The sequence below is a fragment of the Parasteatoda tepidariorum genome, chromosome 7, assembly GCF_982258835.1.
Source record: "Parasteatoda tepidariorum strain Cologne lab strain chromosome 7, Ptep-v5.0, whole genome shotgun sequence".
Taxonomy (NCBI): domain Eukaryota; kingdom Metazoa; phylum Arthropoda; class Arachnida; order Araneae; family Theridiidae; genus Parasteatoda; species Parasteatoda tepidariorum.
This window is the reverse complement of record NC_141761.1, coordinates 113,466,433-113,486,755: the sequence shown is the minus strand read 5'-3', so window position 1 is coordinate 113,486,755 and position 20,323 is coordinate 113,466,433. Positions and strand designations below refer to the sequence as shown.

The following is a 20,323-nucleotide window of genomic DNA, read 5'->3' as shown; positions in this document are numbered from 1 at the left end:
TAGATCAACAATTTTAATAATAAATTAGCCAAACGTTGAAGGTACACATGATCCTCGAGATCATGCGTAAAGAGAATATTTAAAAGGGTCTCAGGAAATATTTTGCCGGTGACATCAAGAAGTCTAGAGATGACTCTGAAAGTCGATTGTAGTCTGTAGACTCACTGAATAAATACAATTTTTTTTTTAAAAAAAAAAAGTTTTGTAGTTACATGAAACACAGTTTTCAAAAAGACCGAAGAAAATAAAAAAATAGGTTTAACAATGAAAAGTTTGTTAACATTCTTACCATAAATAAACATCACAACAAAATTTCAGATTTTATGCTGCCAGGATTATTATATACAGTATTCATACATCAGGGATGAGATTAGCCAAAAGGCAAAAAAGCTGAATTACCACAATCGTAAATTTTACGTAAGCGCAACCCTTTAATAATAAATTACAGACAGTTTAAGGTAATAAATAATGTGTTGACATACAATTGTGTACTAATCTATTATTATATAAATGATTACATTGCTACTTAACATTTAGTGAAAATAAAAATTACCAATTGAAAAAATAAAGCTGGAAATTATATTTTTCCTCAGTTCACATAAAAGACAATTATTACTTGAAAAACTACTTGGTTTAGCAAATTAAAACTACTGAGAATACTTTTAATAAATACTGTTATGTGATTTATAGCAAATATATCAGTAATATTACTTTTCAAATTATATTGGAAAAAAAAAATTTAAGAATGGACCGAATCATTATGTTCATATTATAGTCTAATCTAACTAGAGCCCTTTGAAACATATCAATAACAGTGAAGTAGAAATATATAGTAACTCCTTAACATACAAAAATTGCTATTTTAGTTTGAAAAATTACATGACAATCAGCAACTGTTTAGATAATTGTTTTTTATTTGATAAGAATTTTGCCTTTTATAGCATAAATAACAGCAATTATAAATAAAATTTTGATGATGAGTTAATTAATTCTTTTTCCAAAAAAGAAAAATACTAAATTAAATCCCTTTTTAAGTTATTGCTTTTGTTTGCTATATCTTTTATGTTTGCTATATTTAGTCGTTAGTCCATCTTCAAACATCTTGTGACAAATCCTATTTTTTCTTCTTTGCAAGCACAGAATGTAAGTTTTGAATATATTCCCTTCCAGTTTCTCTGATGTTGTAACACTTACATATACTAATAATCGTCGTTAGAAAAACAGTCATCTTTATAGTAACTAATTTTTTAAAAAAATTTACTTCTTACAAGAATCGCGACAGTTGATCTTAAAATTTTGTGAATATGAATAACAATTATGGATTTTGAAATCACATATACGATTTTGAAAATGACAGGGATGAGATTAGCCAAAAGGCAAAAAAGCTGAATTTCCACAATAGTAAATTTTACGCAAGCGCAACCCTTTGATAATAAATTTCAGACAGTTTAAGGTAATAAATAATGTGTCGACATACAATTGGTACTAATCTATTATTATATAAATGATTACATTGATACTTAACATTTAGTGAAAATAAAAATTACCAATTGAAAAAATAAAGCTGGAAATTATACTTTTCCTTAGTTCACATAAGAGACAATTATTACTTGAAAAACTACCTGGTTCAGCAAATTAAAACTACTGAGAATATACATTAATATTTCATTTCTTTTAATAAATACTGTTATGTGATTTATAGCAAATATATCAGTAATATTACTTTTTAAATTATATTGGAAAAAAAAAAACTTTAACAATGGACCGAATCACTATGTTCATATTATAGTCTAATCTAACTAGAGCCCTTTGAAACATATCAATAACAGTGAAGTAGAAATATATAATAACTCCTTAACATACAAAAATTGCTATTTTAGTTTGAAAAATTACATGACAATCAGCAACTGTTTAGATAATTGTCTTTTATTTGATAAGAATTTTGCATTTTATAGCATAAATAACAGCAACTATAAATAAAATTTTGATGATGAGTTAACTCTTTTTCCAAAAAAAAAAAAAAAGAAATTATTAAATCCCTTTTTAAGTGATTGCTTTTGTTTGCTATATCTTTTATGTTTGCTATATTTAGTCGTTAGTCCATCTTCAAACATCTTGTGACAAATCCTATTTTTTCTTTTTTGCAAGCACAGAATGTAAGTTTTGAACATATTCCCCCCTTCCAGTTTCCTGATGTTGTAACACTTACATATACTAATAATCGTAGTTAGAAAAACAGTCATCCTTATAGTAACTAATTTAAAAAATTTTACTTCTTACAAGAATCCCGATAGTTGATCTTAAAATTGCGTGAATATGAATAACAATTATGGATTTTGAAATCACATGAATATGAAACTAGATATACGATTTTGAAAATGAGAAAATACAAACTGGGATATAGAATTTTTAAAACGCGTAAATACAAATCACGATTCATAATTTTTAGATCACATAAATAGGAATATGATGCGGAATTTTCAGATTGCATAAATAAGAATTATGAATTTTTAGAGTGCGTGAATCCGAATCCCAATGCCTTATTTTAAAATAACGTATAAATACGAAAATCAATGTTTGATATTATAAACCGCATGAGCAAATCAAGACATTGAATTTTAAACTTGCGTGAATATGAATCGCTACATGGGTTTTCAAAAAGGCGTAAATACGAATCACAATATCGGATTTTTAAATCTCGTAAATAAGAATCGCAACATACAATACTCAAATCACGTGAATCAGAATCGCAACACGCAAATATGATAAGCTATGTTTGATATTAAAATCGTGTGAATGAGATGGAGATATTAGCAGATTCCAGGCATGGGACCTCTAAAAGGCTTGTCAGAAGCAGCGTCGTTTGAACTATAAAAATCGGATCTATCTGGAGGGCGGGTAAAAAATTCCGAAAATCTTATTTGCTGTGAGTAAACGGAGAGAAAATAGCTAAAATAAGTAAAAATGAGAAAGGTTTGGTAGATATGCAGTTTGAATTTTCTGTTTCTCTTTGAAAATCGGTAAATTTTCTGAAAAAGCGGAATACTTATAAAAAAAATGAAATTTTTAGAAAAATCTGAATTTTTGACAAAAAAGCTGAAATTCAAGTGATAAAAGTGAAAAAAGCGGAAATCCGCTAAAAATCGGAAAGATCTCATCCCTGAAATGAGGAAATACAAACTGGGATATAGAATTTTTAAAACGCGTAAATACAAATCACGATGTATAATTTTTAGATCGCGTAAATACGAATCATGATGCGTAATTTTTAGATTGCATAAATAAGAATTATGATGCATAATTTTTAGAATGCGTGAATGCGAATCCCAATGCCTTATTTTAAAATCACGTATAAATGCGAAAATCAATGTTTGATATTATAAACCGAATGAGCAAATCAAGACATTAATTTTAAACTTGCGTGAATACGAATCGCTATATAGGTTTTTAAAAAGGTGTAAATACGAATCACAAAATCAAATTTTTTAATCTCGTAAATAAGAATCGCAACGTACGATATTCAAGTCGCGTGAATAAGAATCGCAACACGCAAATATGAAAAGTCATGTTTGATATTAAAATCGTGTGAATAAGAATCGAGATATTAGCAGATTCCAGGCTTGGCACTTCTAAAAGGCTTGTCAGAAGCAGTGTCGTTTGAACTACAAAAATCGGATCTATCTGGAGGGCGGGTAAAAAATTCGGAAAATCTTATCTGCTGCGAGTAAAAGGGGAGAAAATAGCTATAATAAGTAAAAATGAGAAAGGACTGCTAGCTATGTAGTTTGAATTTCCTGTTTCTTTTTGAAAATCGGTAAATTTTCTGAAAAAGCGGAATACTTATAAAAAAAAAGTGAAATTTTAAAAAAATCTGAATTTTTGATTTAAAAAAAAACTGAAATTCAAGAGATAAAAGTGAAAAAAGCGGAAATCCGCTAAAAAGCGGAAAAATCTCATCCCTGATACATGAAACATTATCCTTTGAAACACAGATTAAAATTTAATTATGCATCCACTCCACCTATTAGTATCATCAGCATTAAAAATAATTATCATTCATAATAGTTAAACAATTTTTGAATTTTAAAGTAAATAATATTTTACGGTAAATGTATTTTTAAAATAACAAATATTTTTTCAGCTATAGTTGTAGCAAAATCATTTAATTTATTTTAATGTATATGACATGAGAATGAGTGATAAAAATAACATATGAAAAGTGCAGAAGGTTTAGCATATCTGGAATTAGAAAAGGAAAAAAATAAATAATCTAAAATGTGTATACCAAAAGTTCCTGCGATCTACATAACTATTACTGAGAATCTGCTTACAATTTAAACATAACTACAAATAAAACACTCCAAAAATTTGATTATATTTGGAACAACATATTTATGTGACCTGGCTTTGGCTTTTTTTGTGACTGTTCTATATGAAGTCAAAGTACTGAAAGAAATTTAATATAAAAACATTTCTCAGACTATTTTCAAGCTAAGAAACTAACACTATGGTTATTAAAAAAAAAAAACAGTATAATCGATCTTATTATACACAGTCCAGTCACATTAATGTGACCACCTTTGGCAGAGCGGACCGCTACGAGACGTGCAGGAAGAAAGTCAATTAGGTTTCTGAAAGTGTTCACTGGGATGTTGAGCCATGCCGACTCCAGTGCCGTGGCCAGCTGCGCTAGATTACGCGGTCGAGGATCCATGGCACGAACAACCCGATAGAGGTGGTCCCACAGATTCTCGATTGGGTTTAAATCCGGTGAGTTTGCCGGGCAGGGGAGTAAGATAAATTCATCCTGGTGATCTTCGAACCACGCAAATGCACTGCGAGCTGTATGACACCTCACATTGTCCTGGTGGTAGATGCCATCATTCTGAGGAAAAATCATTTGCATGTAGGGGTGGACATGGTCCGCATGGACAGATACGTGTACTTGTACTGATCCATCGTGCCTTCCACAATGATGAGTGCACCCAGTGAATGCCAGGAAAACATTCCCCAAACCATAACGCTCCCTCTTCCAGCCTGCAGCTTTCCGGCAATTGTTGCAGGGTGTTGCTTTCAGACGTTTCACGCCGCATACGCCAACGTCCATCTGTCCCATGGAGCATAAAATGTGATTAATCGGAAAAACCACCTGTTGCCGCTTTGTGGACGTCTAGTTGCGGTACTGGCGTGCAAAAATTCCAGCCTTCGTCACCGATGAACAGCAGTCAGCATAGGTTCATTAACCAGGCGTCTGCTGCAGAGGCCCATGCGCAGCAACGTTCGCTGAACAGTTGTTGAGGATGCACTCTTGGTAGCCCCTTGGTTCATCTGGAATGTCAGTTGCTCAACAGTTGCACGTCTATTCGTCTGAACGCATCTCCGCAGCCTTCATTCGCCTCTGCCATCTTTGGCCCGTGGTGCACCACATGTGCCACTCCGCTTGTTTTGTATAGTGCCATTTTGCCATGCACGGTATACTTTTACTACGGCGGTGCGTGAACAGTTCACAAAATCAGTCGTTTCCGAAATGCTTCCATCCTTGGCCCGAAAGCCAATATTCATGCCCTTTTGGACATCGGATAAATCGCTACATTTCTGCATTGTGCCAACGACTGAAATGCTTTTCGATGCCCTAGGACATTCAATATATACACTACACTGTAATGTGCTGCCACCTACACTCTGCGATTAGTTATTTCACTTTGACGTCTAAAGTAGGTGGTGGTCACATTAATGTGACTGGACTGTGTATAAAAATCATTCAGAGAAAACATTATAATACAATCTATTCATCTTATCTTTATAATTCCTTTGTATTGTTAGTCATTTTCATCTTTATGCTGTAGACCAGGGTTGCCACAGAAAAAAAATGAGCAAAATAGTTACTTTTAGTTGCTTAAAGCATGAAAAGAAGCTTAAAGCGTAAATAGGAACAAAAATTTTTCAATATGACTAAAATTTTATTAAATGACTTAATTGTCATGTACCATGATCCCTTTAGTCAAGTTATGTGGCAAATATGATAATTTTTATATAAACGTTAATGTTCTAGCACTAAATTTTTATATAAAAAAATTTTTATATTTGCAGAAAATTAAATACTTTTAATTTCTAGAATTAATTTTAAAAAATATTTTTACGTTAAAAAAAAAGTTTTTTTTTCCAAAAAATTTTTCCCTTTTACCAATTATTGATTTAGCACATATATATTGTGAAAAGTGATAACTCAAATTCGAAATTCAAGCATCATAATATCGTATTAAAAATTGGGTTTTCTAGAATCCTGCAAAATTTCAAAGCAAAAATCGTTGAAAAGGCAAGTGAGAAACAAAATAGACTGACAATGGAATCTGAGCAATTGAGATCATTAAAAAAGTGATGACTCAAATTTGCAACTCAAAATTTTCTATATATTTTACTTCTTTTTTTTTTCAAAAAAAAAAATTCGCTGTGTTTAGAAGCTCACACGGGCCGCAGGTTGTTAACCCAATTTAAGCAAAAAAACATAGCTAGGAGTACAGAAAAGTCTTCAAATAGTTTTCTTTTCCTTAAAATAGTTGCTTTTTTAGCCTTTTCAAGCATTAAAAAGTAGCCATAGTCGCCTTAGGCTGAAAATAGTTTAATAGAAAATAGATGTCTGTGGCAACTCTGTAAAACAATCAGAAAACTAGCAATACATTTTTACCAATATTTATTATAAAGCATGATAAATGAAATTATTTACTCTGAAAATAAGCCTCAAGAGCGATGTAAAGTGACTGAAAAAAGATTCATTAAAGTTGTTCAAAAAGGAGACTGCTGGCGACACAGTTTTATGAGCCCCTGGTGCACACAATTGTAACTTTTAACTGAAACTACAGTCGAATCCCATTTTAGCGAATTCCTAGAGACCGAAGCATCGCTACGCAATGAAAAAAATTCTTTATACCGATAATACGAATTATCCAAAATTATTTTGTGACAAAGGATTCTTTTGCATAAAAAATAATAAATAAAACATTTAATTACAGTTTTGATCTATTTGCAACTCTACATGTAGAAAATATCAAACCAATATTTTAAAAGCTCACAAAAACAAGTAAATTACAAGGAACAATGGATTTATTATCACTTACTTATGAGAAATGACTTAATCTGTAATTTTTTTCCATACAAATGATTTAGAGCCAGGAGGAATTACAAACTTTTCCAAATGATGAACATGTTCAAACAACTGAACTGGAACTCACAGTTTTGGAAAGCCACGTGTATTTTTACTTCTTCAAACATGAATGGTTGGAGTTCAGTCTTTTTAGGGTGGTCCCTTCCAAGTGATTCGTCTTTTTTGACATGTCCCTTTCATATTGGAAACTTTTTATTTTGAAGATGCAGAAATATTTGAATTCTGAGATCATTGTCTACTTTTGAAGAATGAAAAAGCGCTTTGACCATGAGAGAAAATGGGAATTGTTGCTCATTTTCACCTTCGTTAAATCGGATTTTGAATTTCGTAATATCAGTATTTTTAATTAATTGTTTCTATAGAGATTCATTTGGGGATTCGGAAAACATTCGTTACATTAAAATTTTCATTATTTCGGATTTCGCTAAAACGGTATTCAACTGTATTATAAATCATTAAATCACACAAAACTAAATAATAATAAAAAATTATATTTAAATTGTTCGACAGACATTGTCGATTAATCTCTGCTGAATAATTTTAAACCATAACTCAAATGTACATGCATTTGAGATAATGAGCATAGTTCAGGTTCCATGTGTAATTGCAATATGGGTTTTTAAATTAGCATTTTGATTGAATGCTTTTCCACAAATCGAGCATCTGAAAGGTTTCTCGCCTGTATGCTTAAGGGAATGTCTCTTCATGTGAGATAATTGAACAGAAGAATAATCACAGTGATTGCATTGAAATTTACGATAGGAATGCTGATCGATTGTAAATTTAACTGTAGAATACAACTCATGACTATTCCATAATAATGAACCTAAAAAAAACAACAATCAAAGTAAAAGAAGTTAAGCATCCTGAAAAGTATTAATATTAAACAAAATACTGCAATCATGATAATAACCAAAGATTTACATTGAAAAAAATAGTTAGCATGGAATAATTAAGGCACTCAAAACAAAAATAGCCCATCTTAAAATTTGAGATAAATATAGGATAGCTTAGTCCTACCATCAATATATCATATTGTACTGTGTCTACCACTACAAAAATACAATTCCAATTCACTAGTATATAAGAAATGTCAACTCGATTCTATGTTGGGGTACTTTTTCATAGATGAAGGTTGACATTGTCAATAACAACTCTCCCCACATTGGTGACCTAGATGTGATGTGAACATGCCTACTTTGATGGATTGTCCACATTGAACTTGCTACTAGTGACTGACATCGTCAGGGGTCTGTCTAGGTTTCGCTGAGAGATATCTATTTTGTGAAAATTTTGACCTAATTTGTGAAAATTAAAAATTAAATAAAAAAAATCAACACAAAAATATACATTTATTCTTTTTACGGGATACAAAAAAAAAATTTTTAAGAAAAAGTATTTTGCGAAACTACCGTTTTTCCTAAAGTTGAATTTGTGAAGGTACTACTAAACGGCAGTAAATTTGGCCTGGACAGACGGCTGATCGTCCTCCTCGCGCTGCTGCTTCTCAGTCTCAATTACACACAATAGGATCCTACACACAACAGTGAACTTAATACAGCTCTCACGACAAACTCTCAAAACTCGGTAAACTTGATACAGCACTCACCACAAGTGCTCAAAATTCGGTGAACGTAACACAGCTCTCCCGGTCTTTCGCAAATACGACAACTAGCGACATCCATTCATCGAATTCTATCACATATATTTCTGGTGGGGGAGTACAGTAGTGTGCCTACCACTACAAAAATAAAATTCCAATTCACTAGTATAAAAGACACGTCAATTTGATTCTATGTTGAGGTACCTTTTCACAGATGAAGGTTGACATTGTCAATAACAACTCTCCCCACAAAATGAGGTATTAATGAATTGGAATATACCAACTTTCCCATATTCTACCATAAGTTAAAATTGAACTTATCTCCTACCATACAAAATTAAAGGGCATTTATAACCAGCCATTCTTAATATGAGCGCCTCAATTATATTTGAAACATAGTTGTGGCTTAAAGAAAAAACGTAACTAATGTTAATGCCAGTGAGAAGATAATGTAATCAACTAATAAAAGGTCTAAATGTTATTTTTGAGAAACGAACATAGTAATAGAGGTACACTTGCTCATAGTAAATAATATAATAGCTAAGAAATAAAAAAGAATGTAATAATATAATGCATAAAGTATTTCTTATCAATAAAATATAATGCTTCTTGATTTTTTTTAATTTATAATGAATTATATCCAAAGTAACGTTGCAAATGCTGACCTACACTGTTTGCAAAATAAACATCAAGTTTAGCATAATTAAACTGATTTCAATAAAACATATTTTATTTATAAAAAAAATTCTATTAAAAAATAAAGTTTTCATATAGGGTAAAAACTCAAATAGTTCAAATTTCTAGTTATTTTAATTCAAAAAATAAATAAATATATTGGGAAAATTAAATCTTTTTTGGTATGTTTTAGCAAAAGTTAATAAATGAAAAAAACAGTTTAGAAAAATTTCTTAGTATGACTTTCTTCCAGTCATGACAATACTATTTAGAGTGTGAGGGCTAATGACAATGTAAGAAATTCCAATTTTTCTTTAAGAACACAATCTATAATAAATTTCCTTTCGAAAGTATTAATACAGAATCACAACTCGTTCAAAAAAAAAAGACATTTTAATATGAAATAAGGAAAAGATTACATTTCTGTTCATTTTCTATGACGGTTAAATACATGAGTTTTTAAGTTACCCCTTTGGGAAAATTTCTTCCCACATATGTTACATACAAAAGGTTTTTCTCCCGTATGCTTTCTTAAGTGAAGTTTCATGCATGAAGTGTCAGATGATGAATAGGAACATAAAGTGCATTTATGAACACGAGTTAAACGTCCACCAATCAATACACTCACAGAAGTATACAAAGTACTACCGGGAATCAAAGAGCCTGAAATTGCAAGAAAGATCTTAAAATTTAATAAGTAAAAATAACACACTAATAATTTTTCACTGTTTAGCTAATCTTAAAAATAAAGCATGATTTTTATAGTTTGATACATCATAAAAATAACTCATAAATTATTTAATAAATCATAAAATAACATATTAATAAATTTTTATTGTTCAGCTAATCCTAAAAATCATGCATTATTTTTAAGATTAGCTGATAAGATCATTCATCCACAGATCGTAATTTTGACCTGAATCAGAGAATGATCGATCTCCAATCCAGTACCCCCAGAGATATTGATTTTTATGGTTTAATTCATCATATTATGGTTACATTATAAAATAATTCGTAAATGATGTTTATGCATGGATTTATGCATTATAAAAATAATACATAAATAATTTTTTTATGTTTTAATAGATCAAATTAATAATACATGATCATAAAAACAAAGACAAACAAAATTTTATTCAAAAATACCTTTAAATACACAAGGATTATTTAAACAATTTAAATATTGACAACAAACTGAAAGTAATAAAAAAATATGTTAGGAAATTATACAAAGCTTGAATGAGAAAGTACATAAAATTTTTACTCCTTTCAAATGTACAACACAAGAATCTATAAATAACAAGTAATATAAATAAATAAAAATTAGAGTCAATTCTTACTAAGGTCAATAAAAAAAAAATTTTTTAGTTACTTTTTATTAAATAATAAATTTTTTTTCTCCCATAGAAAACTGAAATCAAAAAATGTAATTAAATTTATTTAATGAATTAATATTTGAAAAAAATGTATTAACATGAAGTGTCATCCACTACAAGTTTAAAAATATATATTTGAACTTGAGTGGATGAATAAAAAGCATTTTTTTAATGACTGAATATTTGAACAAGATACATAAATATAGATATAGGGAGAATTTGAACTAATAAAATTGAATTGAAAAAAAAATGGCATGTGGTATCAGGCATCTATAAAAGTATAAATTTGGTGATGTGGACCACACGTGCTACCACGTCATGTTCTTTATTGAATTTATCTGACACAGCGAATATAAAATAATTAAATATTTAAAAGTGAGCAATAAGCAATTTTTTTGCTCAAATAGAGATATAAGTTAGAAATTATTATTGATGTTATCCTTAACATATGTGAAAACTCAATCGCTTATAGTAAAATTTAAAACAATAACTAAACACTCAACCAATCAGAAAATTCCGTTTCTTTTTTTGCTCATCCCTTTTTAATTAGTGAATTAGTATTTGAAAAAACTGTATTAACATCAAGTGTCATTTTTTTTCATCACGGAAAACTGTCAATTAAGGAGACATAGGACCTTAAAAAATCATCAAGTTTTCAAAAACTGTGCTCTTTATTTAAAAAAAGAAATTTTGAGTTCACTTTTTAACCCTGTGGCAGAATTTTTATGAGCTTTCAGCGACATACCTCTCAAATACTAATATCTTTCTGCAAGATACTTAAAAATAACAAATATATGTTACTAATTTAAAGTAACAGAAGCGTTAACTTCAAAAAATAAAGAAAGAAAATCAGATCAAATAAAATAATTTTTTTTTAAAATTGAATATGCAATACTTATTTTTCTTCTAATAATTATGGGCGATATTCATACATTTTGTAGGAAGATAACACACTATTTCCTTTTTCGAAATGTAGTAATTTAATATCATATTAAAAATGTAAAAAAATTGTGAAATCTGCAGTGGTAACTATCAAAAAAATATATACAGGGTATCTGCTACATTTCAGATTTTCAAATTCATGACTAATTCCAAGAATTTTTCATGACTTAACGAAGTTGCTATTTTCTCCAACAAAAACGCAACAATAAATTAAAAAAAGCAATATAATAACATTATTCGAAATAGGCATAACCAAAACTATTATACTCTTCATCTTCATATTTAAAGATTTTAAACTTAAAAAACAGAGTAAGGAAAGAGCTGAAACAATAAAATAGCTGAAAAAAATGCAAAAGCAAAAAAAAAATTTTTTCGACAGAATTATATTCTAAAGATACTTTTTTTGTTCATCAGAAAGGAAAGAAATACTCCTGATTTTTCTGTTCATTTCAGAATTAAAAAAATTCGCCAATAACTGGTTTGCTTCAACTAGAATTTTAAATTGATAAAATTTTAAAAAAAATAATAAGACGAATTCTTAAATCACAGAAGAGAGTTTAAAGGATTATTCGCTCTAGAAATGATATTTTTTCTTTAATTTTTTTAAAGAGCGCCATAGATTTTAAAGAACATGATAAAATCATTTCATATTTAAATAAAATATGACTAAGTGGTGATTTTGTTAGAAATTCAGATATTTGGAACAGGATGAAATTGGGGGGAGGGAGATTCCATTTTAAAAATTAGATTTTTCGGAGACCTAAATCCATGACTTTCCATGATTTTTTTTTTAAAATAGTAAAAATCATGACATTTCATGAAAAATTTTGTTCAATACCGAAATTCATGACTTTCCAGGTGCGCGGATACCCTGTATATATATATATGGGTGATTCTCACGAAACATGACAATTCGGACCAAAAAATTTCTTCAAATTTAAAGTCTTCAAAATAATCTAAATTTTTTTTCTTTCATATTTTGTTAACTACACTTATTAATATCTTATAGACAGCAGTGTAGTTTATTGACATTGGCTCGAGAAAAAAAATTAAATAGAAATTCACCAAATCTTGAATACCAGGAAAATGACTTATTACCTTAGAAGTTTAAGAAACAGTCATTTTAAGTTAATAGTAAGTAACTGAACTGAAGCTTTTATGTTAGATGGACCATAAATTGCTTAAATTAATTTTTTTTATCCACTGTAGAAATAAACAAAAAAAATTTTGTTGCTGATATGTACAGAATAAAATTGCGTATAATAATCAATCATGAAAAAAATAAATAACATTGATTACATCCAAGCATATTACAATCATACATAATCTTGGTATTAGGTTAGTATTTGCTTTCCCTCTTTACAGTATTAGCAGTTAAAAAGAATTTCTGGTAGCACTTCAATGTCCTGGCATTCATAAGCCAGGAAAACGACAGCAAGGATAATGACAAATTCGCCATTTTATAGCCTATAACTTTACTTTAATATTTTGGCCGAAGACGTTTATATTCTGCAGAAAACAACAGTATTTCTTATAATAACTCTGATAAATCTACGCTGCTTTTGTTATTAATGATTTCAGGAAGCCACGAAAATGACAGCATAAAAACCTACTCATATTGAAAAAACTTTTGAAATAGATTTTGAGTCAGAAAATTGGTTCTCTATTCTTACAACTAGGCACATTCAGATAGGAGGGTATCTAATCAATATATAACATAAGATATTGATTCCTGGCGCTATCTATTTTGGTTATAAATCACTAAGTAAAAGTAGCCAGGAAAATGACAGATTTTCATGGGACAAACAAATTGTTGACAGAAAAAATTATTTTAAACGAAGTTTTAGTAAACAATACCCTCTGCGTATAATCTAGAAATGCTTACATAGGATAAGATAAAAAAAATTAGATTTTGAAAAATGTATGGGAAGTTTTGAAGCTAGTTATTATTGGAAATATTGTTTGGGACATGCCAGGAAAATGACATTTTGATATTCAATAAATTTTTTAAGTATACAAAACAGTCAATGCTAGTGCAAAGTCATTTTAAAATGCTAACAGCAATGCTATTTATTAATTTTTTATAAAAAAAAGTTCTTTTAGTATTATAGTATTAGATCTTGGAGCAAGGGACAGTGAATTGTCATGTTTCGTGAGAATCACCCATATATCAACGGCGAAATCACGCGAATCGGACTGTTCAAAAGGAGTTACTAAATGCGCATTTTCATTTCGAGATTCAGTTGTTGAATTAAATAATATCGTATTAAAAACATTGGATTTTAAAAGCAATGTGTAAATCAGTAGCAATAACTGCATGAAAAAATAGAAGGAAAACTTCTACAGAAAAGAAAACCAAATTTTTTACTTCATTATTCTTTATTTTTCATTATTCTCAAATGAAATAGAAGGGTGATTCTTTTTAAACATGACAATTCGGACAAAAACATTCCTTCAAATTTAAAGTCTTTAAAATAATCTAAAATTTTTTTTGTATACTTCCTTAGTTACCAGGGGTCTGTCTAGGTTTTTCTGAGAGGTACTTATTTTGTGAAAATTTAGACATAATTTGTGAAAAATTAAAAATTATATTAAAAAATTCAACACAAAAATATGGATTTATTGTTTCTTAAGGGATACAAAAATAAAATTTTAAGAAAAAGTATTTTGTGAAACTACCGTTTTTCCTAAAGTTGAATTTGTGAAGGTACCTCTAAACGGTAGTAAATTCGGCCTGGACAGACCCCTGGTTACACTTATTAATATCTTACAGACAGCAGTGTAGTTTATTGACATTTGCTAGAGAAAAAAAAAATAAAATAGAAATTCACCAAATTATTAAGTCATTTTAAGTTAATAGTAAGTAACTCAACTTAAGCCTTTATGCTAGACGGACCATAAATTGCTTAAATTAATTCTTTTTATCCACTGTAGAAAGAATCAAAATTTTTTTTGCTGCTGATATGTACAGAATAAAATTGTGTATAATAATCAATCATTAAATAAATAAATAACTTTGAATATATCCAAACATATTAGTACAATCATACATAAACTTGGTATTAGGTTAATATTTGCTTTCCCTCCTAACAGTATTAGCAGTTAAAAAAAATTTCTGGTAACACTTCAATGTCCTGGCATTCATCAGCCAGGAAAATGACACATTCGCCATTTTATAGCATATAACTTTAATTTAATATTTTGGCCTAAGACGTTTATATTCTGCAGAAAACAACAAGATTTCTTAAAATAACTCAGATAAATCAATGTAGTTTATGTTATTAATGATTTCAAGAAGCCAGGAAAATGACAACCCAAAAACGTACTCACCTTGACCTTGAAATTTTTTTAAAAATAGATTTTGAACCAGAAAATTGATTTTTTATTCATGCAACAAGACATGTGCATATAGGAGGGTATCTAATCAATCTATTTACATAAGATATTGATTTCTGGCTCTATCTATGTTGGTTATAAACCACTAAATGAAAATAGCCAGGAAATTACAGATTTTCTTGGGACAAACAAATTACTGACAGAAATTTTTTTTTTAAACGAAGTGTTTGTAAATAATACCCTCTGTGTATATTCTAGAAATGCTTACACCGGTTAAGATTAAAAAAATTAGATATTGAAACATTTATGGGAAGTTTTGAAGCTAATTATTATTGGAAACATTGTTGTTTGTGACATGCCAGAAACATGAAATTTTGAAGTTCAGCTAAATTTTTTAACTATACAAAACAGTCAATGCTAGGGCAAAGTCATTTTAAAATGCTAACAGCAATGCTATTTATTATTATTTTTCTTAAAAAAGTTATTTTAGTATTAGATTTTGGAGCGAGGGACAGTGAATTGTCATATATCGTGAGAATCACCCAGAAGTATCATAAGCAGTTTTTTCCACTCCGATGAGCGAGAAAGGCATCGTTTGAATATAATTCTGAAGAAAAGAAAAAATCTTTCAAAAATTTCTGCAGAATAGAAAAACTAAATTGTTTACTTCCCAAAGGAAAAATCTTTCTGCAAGAACTCTGTAAAGTTCTGTGACCATGTCGCCGTGTCTTCACGATTCTGCCACGGGGCTATTTAATATTGCCATTTTTAAGAACACAAAGATTTATAACAATTATTTAATTAACGGCTATTTAACATTTAACTATTTATTTACCTAAGAAAACTTAATTTCAAATCCCTTTAATTTTAAAATTACATTTTTAATTCTCTACAAATGCAATATTTCATCAGAAACATATAAATTTTTTAAATTAAATTATCAATAAAATTTTACCTTTTAATAGAAAACAACAAATGTTATACAATAATATGTAAACATAAAATAATACAAGACAAAGGCTAACATATTGAATTTATAATACAAGTAAATAAACTGGAAAGAAAAAGAGAGGGAAAAATTTAAATATATACAAAGTAATATTATTTATTGATGGAGTTAAGCCAGATCAACACGTCTTTTATTTCTGGTTGAGAGGTTAAGTTAAATAACACTAAAATTTTATTTTATTTTACAAAATATTTTCAGCTTAGTGAATATTTTAATTAAAAATCTATATGTATAGAATGATTTGGAACAAGAATAATAATTTGCTTCAAATTTATGTATTTTCGTTGATGTAAAACTTTGTACAAACTTATACTGTTATCAATATTGGAGTGAAATTTTTACATTTTTTTTTATAGATTGGCAGATTTATTAACTTTAACTAACATCGGTTATTTTTCAGGTATGCTACTGGTATTTTGAAGGTAAAAAAAAAAAGTTTTTTTTTTTAAGCAAAATAAAGCTCACTGAAAATTATATACTTAGATGATCCTATATAAATTTACTAAACCTATATAATTTAATAGATGAAATTTCTTTAAACATTCACAGTAAAACTACATATCAACTCAATAAAATAATGCTCTGAATTTTCATTCTGAATATTTTGTGTGTCTTTATGTTGAAAAGCTGAAATGGTAAAATTTTATTTTACTCCTGCTCAGGTTTTATGATACTGAAATCAAACACTAAATTTTCATTTGAATCAATCCAAGAGTATCATACAAAACTTTAAATAAACAAGGCAATTCCTATGCTCCTTAGTTATGTCTTTAATATATATAATTAAACCCTTGTTAAAACTTTAATTGAACAACCATTCATTTGAAAGAGTCAGAATCAATGTTAATGGGAAGTACAAAATCTATACTGTATACTCTCAATCTCTCAAAGTTGAAAGGACACTAAATTTTTATTTAGAGAGATCGGGTTTTAGAGATAGCAAGTTCAAAACTAAATATGATCTGAAAAGTAAAAAAATATTCTAAAATATTACTCAAAAAAGTAAAGTCATGAAACATAAGAATAACTACTATTAAATATGTATGTAATGATAGTTGACTATAAGTCTAAATACAAGAATTATAATTTTATATTTAAAAGTACGACAAAAATAACTATGCATTAAAAAGAAAGAAATTGGTTTACAATAAACTTTACATTGTGATTTTTCCAAAAAAAATCATTTTCTCTTTCAAAAAAGATTCGACATAACAAGATTTTGAGAAGAAACCCTTCAATATAGGAATTCAAATTAATATTAGCTAGACATATAATGCCAAGGGGAAATTTTTCTTAAAATATATAACAAGGGGTATATATTTTAACAATATAAAATATATAACAAGGGGTATATATTCGGGATATCGAGAGTATCAAAAAGAAATTAAAAATAAAAAAAATTGGGATCTCTGAAAGGCAATCACAGGTTACCCATTGGCAAAATGGTTTTTGCCTAATTTTTTTTATCCTCTCTATTTGTGATATTCACCTGAATTAGTATTGAAAATGATCCAGTTTGAACTGTAGGTTAGAATTTCTGATTCTTAATTAAAACAATAAAAACAAAAATATCCCAAAAATGATGAAATTCTCTTTTATTCACAACTCAAGAAGTATTTATGGGTTCTCTCTGGTCACATATCTCAAAAATAGACTCACCAACAACCATAACAAAATTAAAATTGTAAAAAAAATCTAAAAAAATCAAACTGTAGCGGTCACCATAGCAACGCATGCAATGATGATACATGCGCACTGTTTACACTCTTTTCAACTCTTGAACACAATTGAAAAGTGTGATGACATCCAAATAAGGTGGGCACACCATCAAACCCAAAACAACACCCATTTCGCCAATGGGTAAAAACTAATGTTGAATGAAGCTGAAGAGTGGTTCTCTAAAACAACTTTCAGCTCCATTCAACAAGCAGAACTCAAACTAGAAGAATATATAAAAATAAATTTAACCAAACTAAAAATATATTAATAAACTTAAATTAAAGGAGAATTTTAATGTTTTATGCATGAAATAATACAGCAATTACAACTCTGGAAAGTTTGAAAAATTAGCTACACTTTAAAATGTCTTTTAGGAAGTTCCTTTTTATGAAAAATTTTTTTATCTTATTAAAACTTCTTCAAAAAACCTACAAAAGCTATTTTGTTTACAACATAGAGAAAAATTTTCACAAATATTTATTTTTTTAATGAAACAATGTGTGAAATAAGCTGGGGCTGGTATGCAATTCCTATTAGTGCAACGGTATGACAATAAGTAAATACTTTGATTTAAAGAAAGTTTATAGGGTTAAAAATGATTAAAATTAAAACAAAACCCCTTCAGCAGAAAATAAGATTTAGCATTTAGTAGAGAATATACTTAAACTTTAAAACATTTATTATTTATTTTAATTATTATTATTATTTATTAATGATATACAAATCATTTCCCAGCATATAATCATAAATGATATAAAATGTTCTAAGTAGGTAGATAATGGTTTAAAAAATTTCCTAATGGTTATCCTGTAATTTGCAAAATTTTTAAACATTGTGATAGTTTTATTCACTTGATCATGAGATAGCTTTTTGGAGCGATTAAATTAAAATTGAATGACTTTGTTTAAATAGTGATCTGTAATATTGAACCGGCAAAACTCATTCTGGAAAACAGTCTTTTGACAGAAGCTGTTGTTGTGGGTAGTATTAAACTTAGGGCAATAACATAATCAGCTTTGGAATTTGTCCTAGATGGTCTTCTTCCTTTCCGGATTTTTAAATCACGTGAATACAAATAGCAATGTGAAATTTTTTAATTGCTTGAATACGAACTGCTACGTGTGATTTTTAAATTGCGTAAATAAAAAACGTGATGCGTGGTTTTCAAATAGCGTGACTACGATTCGAGATGTGTGATCTTTAAATTGAGAAAAGACTACTCACAACGCATGATTTTTAAAATGTATGAATATGAATCGTGAGAAGAGTAACAATGTTTGATATTTTAAATGTCAGAATCCGAATCGCAATATGCATTTCAAATCTCGTGAATCCGAATCGCGATGCATGATTTTTAAATCTCGATTATGTTAGTACGAAATGTGATGTGCAATTTTAAGATCACGTAAATACGAATTACGATGTGTGAATTTTAAATTACGAGAAGAATTAAAAGATAAAATTTTTAAAACCCGTAAATACGAATCCAGAATAGGTTGGGTGTGTGTTGTATAACTTGCATGTGTTGATGGGACTAAAGAAATATGAACGTGTTTTGAATTATTTTTTGGCAAAAGGGACGTGTTTAATATAGACGTGCACAGCTTGTTTTTTTTCTTCTTTTTTCATATTCTTCAGGAAGGTGTTTAGTCGATTTTGCTAAGATATGTAATTATTTTTTAAGTTACAAAATTTTTTTCAAACAGATTCGAATTTCACGAGTTGTAATATTGTGTTAAAATATCAGGATATTCTAAATCACAAGTAAAAATGGAGCAATAACGGGGAAAAAACATGTTCGGAAAAACTCTTATATTTATGCTCATATCGGCACAAATAGAACACGTAAAGAGTAATTATTTTAGTGCGGGATTCAAAACTCGCGTGCAGTCAAATTATAGAATTAAAAATATTAGATTTTTTTTAAATCACGGGGGAAAGAGTAGTAATAACTACCAAAAAAATTATCAAAATCCCTTTATATTTGCGATAAAATTCGTGTAAATAAAGTACATCAAAATTTTACATATTTAAATGCAGAATTCGAAGTTAAAATACAGCAATAGAGTATATAAAATATTAGGACTTTCAAAACCTTTCGGAAATGTGTAACAATAATTAAAATAATAACAAAAAAATAATTTGATTTGCGATAAAATCAATACAAATAATCCACGTCCAAAAATGTTTATCCAAATGAGCGATTCTTTACTCGCAATTCATAATAATATTGTGCTGCAATATTGAAATTTTAAAAACCATGCGGAAATACGTAGCTATAACTGCTGAAAAAAGGATCAAATGTCATTTAGATTTTCCATGAAGTTTGCACAAAAAACCTTTTCATAACTTCCAAAAATTGCGATTTCATAAACTATGTAAAAATGAATATTAATAACTACCAAAAAGTCACTGAATTTACGATGAAATCGGCACACACAAAGAGCGTCAGAAGTGATAACTAAATTCAAAATTCGCAAAAAAACTATGTTTAAATCTGT

General features: G+C 28.7%; 2 protein-coding genes across 2 annotated transcripts in view; both read right to left on the bottom strand.

The window, feature by feature from the left end:
• The window catches only part of LOC147807405 (zinc finger Y-chromosomal protein 2-like), a 63,017-nt gene that overhangs the window by 21,335 nt on the left and 21,359 nt on the right, over positions 1–20,323 (bottom strand). The window contains exon 3 of the mRNA XM_087168929.1: positions 9,909–10,103. Within this exon, the coding sequence (XP_087025055.1) occupies positions 9,909–10,103 (195 nt within the window). The remainder of the gene's footprint in view (positions 1–9,908; positions 10,104–20,323) is intronic.
• Positions 9,815–20,323, bottom strand: part of LOC107442860 (uncharacterized) — a 35,368-nt gene continuing 24,859 nt past the window's right edge. The window contains exon 7 of the mRNA XM_071182993.2: positions 9,815–10,103. The gene's annotated coding sequence lies outside the window, so the exon portion shown is untranslated. The remainder of the gene's footprint in view (positions 10,104–20,323) is intronic.